The sequence below is a fragment of the Nylanderia fulva genome, unplaced genomic scaffold (assembly GCF_048542155.1).
Source record: "Nylanderia fulva isolate GAGA-0341 unplaced genomic scaffold, ASM4854215v1 Scaffold582, whole genome shotgun sequence".
NCBI classification, from domain to species: Eukaryota; Metazoa; Arthropoda; class Insecta; order Hymenoptera; family Formicidae; genus Nylanderia; species Nylanderia fulva.
The window spans coordinates 26,241-33,686 of record NW_028190679.1 but is presented as its reverse complement, the minus strand read 5'-3'; the positions used below and the strand labels follow the sequence as shown (position 1 = coordinate 33,686).

At 25.1% G+C, this 7,446-nt stretch overlaps 1 protein-coding gene across 1 annotated transcript; it reads right to left on the bottom strand.

The window, feature by feature from the left end:
* Positions 1-1,958: 1,958 nt before the first annotated feature.
* Positions 1,959-2,467, bottom strand: LOC146720932 (dynein light chain roadblock-type 2-like). Its single transcript, XM_085487627.1, has 2 exons — positions 2,389-2,467; positions 1,959-2,315 (listed from the first exon to the last, which is right to left on the bottom strand). The coding sequence occupies exons 1-2, from the start codon at positions 2,444-2,446 to the stop codon at positions 2,104-2,106; spliced, it is 270 nt and encodes an 89-aa protein (XP_085343753.1). The 5' UTR covers positions 2,447-2,467; the 3' UTR covers positions 1,959-2,103.
* Between the last annotated feature and the right edge of the window lie 4,979 nt (positions 2,468-7,446).

Sequence of the window (7,446 nt, the reverse complement as noted above, 5' to 3'; positions counted from 1 at the left end):
TAACGGGGGCAAAAATCAATTTTGCCTGGTTGTCGAAATTTAAATTTTGAGTGCCGCGTCAGGTTCAGTCAAAAAATCCATTTTACACAAACTTGTATTTTTTCTTTCAAAATCGTGTATTGAAATTCAAAAAAAATTTATTCTTATTGGGCCCAAAAAATGTGGGTTTTCCTTGTTTTTGGGCATTTTTTTTTTAAAAGGGGGTTTTAAAACTGAAGAACAAAAAAATAAAAAACAAAATATATTTTTATTTTTTTTTTTTTAAAAAAAGCACACTTAACACGTCAAAAAAAAAATTAAAAATTTGAAAAATTTTTTAAAAAAATAAAAAAGTTTTTCATTTTTTACAAAAAAAATACTAAAAAATGAAAAAAAAAAAAAAAATTTTTCCGAAAAAATTCTAAATGTAAAATTCAAAAAATTTAAATTTTTTTAAAAATTTTAACGTAAAAATTTGGGTTTTAAAAAAAAAATTTTTTTTCTGAAACCTGTTTTTTTTTAAAAAGAATCTTAGAGAAATTAAATTTTTTTTTTTATTAATAAATTTTTTTGGAAATTTCAATTTCTATATTATTTTTAAAATGAAACTCTTTCCTTGCTTTAAAAACTTTTTTTTATACGTTATTCTTTCTGCAAAAAAAGGGAAAAAAATTTTTTAAAAATCCCGTGCTCTAAGCGGGTACATATTTTAAGTCCCAAAAAAGCATTTTTTTTTTTAAACCATTTTAAAAATCTATGGGAAAAAGTATCAAAAAAAAAAAAATAAGTTTTGACATTTAAAAAAAAAAAAAATTAAACGGTTTTTTAAAAAACGCCTGATTTTTAAAATTTCCCAAAAGGGGAAATTTTTTTTTTTCGGCCCAAACGGGGGGAAACGTTTTAGTGTTGGAATTAAACAAAAGAGAGCTATTAAAAAATTCGAAAACCCAAAAAAATTTAAAACTAAAAAAAATTTTTATAACCAAAATACAAAAACCAGGAGAAAAAATTAAGAAATAATTTTTTTTTAAAACAACAAAAACTGTAAAATCTGGGGGTTTTTGATTGTTGCTTCATAGTTTTTTTGGGGGGTTGCCCTGACTTTCACAAAATCCGTACTTTAATATAATCTTTATTATTTGTATCATTTCCTTTTTCTTGGGAATTACAGCAATGCTTTTGTACTATATTGTCTTGCATCCCTCAAAAAGACAACATACTTCAAACGCACCAGTTCAAGCAATGTAACTTTGATATTATTTACTTTAAAAAATGAGAGATAAATTATACAATATGCAATTAACCTTATCTTATGACTTTTATAAATCTTATGATAAAATCTAACTCTCTCTTAATCTTTATTATGAAAAGAATCTCGGTATTATATGAAATAATTTCATTGTATAGTTTAACTTTCAAAAATTTTGCAAAATAAAATAACTCACATTGTATTTCTACCATATATATAAAAAAGATAGGTAAATATAAATAAATAATATATATTTTATTTTATATATATATATATTAACATGTTGGATTTTTATTATATATATATAATTTCAAAAAATCTTTTTTATATGCTATTGAATTTTAATACATACAATTTTGATTATATGTATTTTAATTGATTATATTTATAAGTATTTTTATATTATCTTAAAAAGACTGCATAGAATTATTTGTGCGACACTCTTATATGTATGTATAATTAATAGGGACCAACTACACATTTTTTTTCCACTGAATAAAAACAATCTCAATATTAAAATTAAATTATAAAAAGATACTGTGATATTTTATTGATGAGAAATGTACATTTATAATTGTATTAAATACAAAAATAAACATGCCATGAATTACTATATATACATATTTTCATAATTATCAAACTTAAAATATAATATTGTTACCAAAGAAGAAAGCACTATTTAAAAACTCTAAAAGTTCATAATTTGTTAAATTAGTAATTAAATACTGCATTTTGTATAATTTTTAAGCTTTATTCTTTTATTTTTCTTTATTTAATTGAATAGATATTAACATCCACAATGTAGCATACAGATTAAATTAACAACCAAAGAAATAAATCTTAACTTTGAAATATATTTTTGTTTCTTTTAAATATCAATCAACTGGATTTTGTACTACTATTAATATGAATTCTTTATCTGGTGCCATCATAATTTTATGTTTTTTGCTACGTATGCGCAAGAAAGTTAAATCATTTGTTGGATTCAAGTCACGTACGACAGAACGAGCTTTATCTGACAATTGACTTATCAAACCAGCGTATTGAACTGTTGTCGTATTATCTAATGTTGACTTTATAGGAATACCTAAAACAGATATAATTTTATAAATTTTTGTTTACAACTACAAGTAAATCATGTCAATGATCTCATGTAATACCTTCTGCATTCACCACTATTGTTCCAACTACCCTTTTATGAGACTGAATTTGTGTCATAGTTTCTTCAACCTCTTATAAATTATTTCATCGAATCTATTAATAAAATTTTTATTTTAAATATTCCAATAACGGAAGCAAATCATATGGAATAAATGCGTTCTTTAATTGTAGGCTGCATATGTGGTGGATGACTGTAAGTCCGACAAAATTCCAATATTCCATGGGAATCTATCAAAATCTATATTGTCATACTTAGCCAATGTATTACGCAATATATTATGGTATATACAGGCCAGATGCTTGCAATGACACTGAGCACTAAGATCCTTGCCACTACAATCACAATGATAAAAATGATTAAATAAATTTTAAAAATATATTATTTTGATACAAAGTGTGTGATTGAATAATATTTAATTTTGTATATTAATTATTGGATATTATATTGTACCTGCAATAAGAAAATGCCAGAAAAACTTGTAAATGGTTCCTATAGCACTGGTATTTAGATTTATCTTGTTAAGCTAATCGAATGCTGCGATGATAACTAGCCATTGCCCAACCCATGCTCACAAGTGAGCTGACTAATGCTACCTGCTTGATGTACCAACTGAAAAAAATATGAAGCTAATTAAGAAAATTATTAAAAATATATGCATACTCATAATAGGCTTTATATAATTGAAATATTATTGAATAATAGCAAAATATCTGATTTTGTATCACAGACTGTAAACTTGCACATAAATTATTATGACAATAAATTTGCAAATAATAACATTAAAATTGAATGTAAAAATTGAAATTGAAAATTGAAAATATCTAACCCCGCACGCTGTCAATATAGCGGAGGGCAACTATCGCCGTCTGTTGTAAAACGTGCGAGATGGACATTTCCAATACATGCATCTATTCATGTGTTGTGTACGTGTGAATACGTGTAGCACGATACTACTATGTTTGCGTGGTCGATGATGATAATAATAATGATGATGACGGGGACGTTTCTTAAAAGAAATTATTCATATTTCGACTTTGCAATTATATATCTCTGCTTACAAATCACGTAGAGCAGAAATAAAGACACTTTTATTATATAATTCAAACTCAATCTATCGATTAAGTCTAGTATAACCTCGATTGCTTCAGCCGTTATTGAGAATTCGAAATATTATAAAGACTCAAATGTCCGACTCGCGTTAAGATACACGGTGTCTCGGCTACGCCCTTAACTGGTCGCGAGACACTACCGTGTCTCTTGATAGTATGACGTAAATTAATAATAAAATTTTTCAATTAATAGCATATAAGCTCGTTAAGTTGGCCTTTTATTATATCACATATTATAAAAAATATATTTTTTACACATAAAATGTTTTTTTATTGAAATAATCACGATTTTAAATGTGATTTAACACAGTGTTCAAAAATTTTTTAATTAATTTTTAATTAATTTTATTAAAGAAAATTACTTGAAATTTTTTACATTAAGAATTTAAAGGCTCCTTATTCTCTTGTAGAAATTTATCACTACGCCAATTAATCACTTATTTCGAGTATTTAAAATACTATAATATACAGTAATTTAAGTATTCGAAATAAAAGTGATTAATTACTCGAAATAAGTGATAAATTGGCGTTACTAGTAATAAATTTCTATAAGGGTTGAAATAAAGTATAAGAGATAAATATAGGCTATATGTGAGCCGTATGCGAAATGTGAGATGTAAGACGCATATTAAAATTTAATTTTTCGATATAACTTTCAAAAATGTACACGAGGTACAAAAAATTAGCTTGGACATTTGTAAGACTTAAAATTGGGATTAATTCTCAATTCTATTAATTAAATTTCGATATAACACACCTTACATCCGCGCACGGCTCACATATAGCCCATTTATTAGTGCAATTTTTAAGTTCCTTATTTTTCAAAGTTCACCTTTTTACGTTATCAAATATTTTGTACGTTTTCAAGAATTTTATATTTTTACTTACCGCAGTTTCTTATCCAAATGTAAAATCTTTTATCGCAGTCTATAAAAAATTGAAACAATTTACAATTTATGATATAATATTATTATTATTACAATTTCTATATATATGCACATCTGTCAAATATCGTGATTTATTTCACATTATTATTATCTATTTTAATAAAAAAAAAAAAAAAAAACACTTGCAACAATCAAAAATAAACCGCCTGCCGCGAACGGAAAATGCCAAGAAAGCACGCAATTTCCGCGAATCTCGTAATTTTTTTGAAAAATCAACAATTTCAACGAAATTGTAAATTCTTCATATCATGCACAAGTATAATTCACAATAATAATTTTCAGTAACTACGATAAAAAATCGTATACTGAAAACCGCAAACGAAAGTGCAATGGGAGTAAGAGTAAAGTCTGTGATAAAATTAATTGGCAATAGAAAATTAATAATTTTCAAATAGAAAAATTTTGAAATTACCGAGGATTTACAAATAATAAAGTAAAAATATTAAATAATTTATGTTTTCGAATTTTGCTCGCGGAGAGGATCTTTAAAACAAGATTTTTAGAAGAGAGGACCTTTAAAATATAAACAGGCAAAAACGTTGGAAAAATTAAAGCGCGCGTTTAAACAGATAAACGCAATGAAATAGATACGCAATTGTTTTTACTTATCGCTGTAAGCTCACAAGCTTCTGACGTGCTATACACTTTTATATAATATATACAGGGTGTCCGGTAACTAACGGACCAATGATTAAGGGCGGATTCTCTGGCCAATTTGGAGACGATTTTTCCTTAGCAAAAATGTTGAGAAGTCAATAATTTTCGAGTTATAAGCGATTGAAAAAAATAGGTTTTTTGAAAACTAAACGTTTTGGAGTTAAAAGTCTAACATAATTACATTCTTCAGTTAATTTCAGGTAGAGTTTACTATAATAAAATTTTAATTTAAGGCTTAGTTATAAAGATACATAATGACAAAGATTGGAAAGTTGTAAAAAATGATGACCTTTTTCGACATTTTCGCTGAGGAAAAATCGTTCCCAAATTGACCAAAGAATCCATTTGTAATCATTGGTCTGTTAGTTACCGGACACCCTGTATATTGGACACGAGTTTCGTTTGTTTCAGATTCTCGAGAGTTGAAGTAGGAACATACGAGTATCATATATCGTTTGTGACTTGCCGAATGAAAGCAAGACAGAGAGCGAACGAGATGATGAGCTTAATAGCTCATAATGTTTAAATAAATAAATAAAAAATTATAACCTGACCTACTAGTTATTGAATCTTTTTTTAATAAAATGTTTCATTATTATTATCATCTAAGTCTAAGTCGTTTAATTACTTTTTAGTTTTTTAATAATTAATTTAATTTATTCTAGTCATTTTTATATGAGAAAAATAATATCACGTATACGTTTTATAATGAATTAATATATTTCGGGAACCGAATTATATATTCTTAATAATATAAAAGTGTTCAAAAATTATATTTGACTTTTAATTTTAATTATTTTTTAGCAAAGAGTTCCGAAATCTCTTACACACATAATGGGGATTTTTTTCATCCATATAATTCGCAATTAAGTATATATGTTAATTATTAATTTTAATAAAATAAAAATTAAAATTAAAGGTCAAATATAATTTTTAAAACAAAATATATTAAATTAATTATAAAACGTATACCCATGATAGTATTTTTCTCGTACAAAAATAATTAGAGTAAATTAAATTAATCATAAAAGATTAAAAATTAATTAAAGAATTTAAACTTATATTTTATATAATAATAATAAAACATTTTATTACGTCAAACCGTCGTGAAATAATTAAATAAAATTTGCTAGTTACGTCAAAGTCAAGTTTTCTAAGCTTATAAAACATTTTATTAAAAAATAGATTCAATAAATAAGTACATGTTATATATATACTTATATTTATTGAATCTGTTTTTTTTATAAAATGTTTTATTATTATCATATATAATATAAATTATTTAATTATTTTTTATTTTTTTATGAGTAATTTAATTTATTCTAGTTATTTTTGTACGAGAAAATACTATCACGGGTATACGTTTTATAACGAATTAAATATATTTATGTTCAAAAATTATATTTGACCTTTAATTTTAATTTTGTATTTTATTAAAATTAATAATTAACATATATACTTAATTGCGAATTATATGGATGAACAAAATCCCTATTATGTGTGTAAGAGATTTCGGAACTCTTTGCTAAAATAATTAAAATTAAAAGTCAAATATATATTTATAAATTAACTTCGGCTCGTATACAATTAAATATGTGATATAATAAAAGGCCAACTACGAGCATCTATTGAAATTTAACTCTTATACGAGTGATTAGTATATATGAAAAGACTGTCGTCAGTCGAAACGTTTATCTTAACTTTTGTATATTATGACGTAAATAATAAAAATTTTTCAATTAATAGCATATAAGCTCGTTAAGTTGGCCTTTTATTATATACATATATTAAAGTCAATATATTTGAACACTTTTATATTATTAAAATATATAATTCGACTCTCGAATATATTAATTCATTATAAAACGTATACGTATAGTATTTTCACATATTAAAATGATAGAATAATTAAATTATTATTAAAAACTAAAAATTAATTAAACGACTTAGACTTAGATGATAATAATAATGAAACATTTATTAAAAATAATTATAATAGGTCAGGTTAATATTTTATTTATTTATAACGTCATAAAATTCTGTCCTTTCCGAAATACGCGAACGCTACGAAAAGATAAATTTCGTACATGCCGCCGGACGAGTTCATGAGCATGAGACGCTCTTATCTTGAGAACGTATTAATAGTTACTGCATTGACCACTACTACGATATGGCGCTGAAATCAGTGAGAAATGCTGGTCTCTCCTTCATCCAGACCTTTGGCGATCTGTCTATTAATCTGTGTCATTAATCTCTCTGATTATATATGTCAGATTGTCTCTAATCAAATCGAGCAAGAACGAGAAGTCACGTAGTAACTTTGTACCTCTTGAATTTACTGCA

Coding starts and splice junctions, on each gene's coding strand:
- LOC146720932 (XM_085487627.1), bottom strand. CDS start 2,446: ATGACACAAATTCAGTCTCATAAAAGGGTAGTTGGAACAATAGTGGTG. Junction 2,316..2,388: donor AATAGTGGTGAATGCAGAAG/GTATTACATGAG, acceptor TATCTGTTTTAG/GTATTCCTATAAAGTCAACA.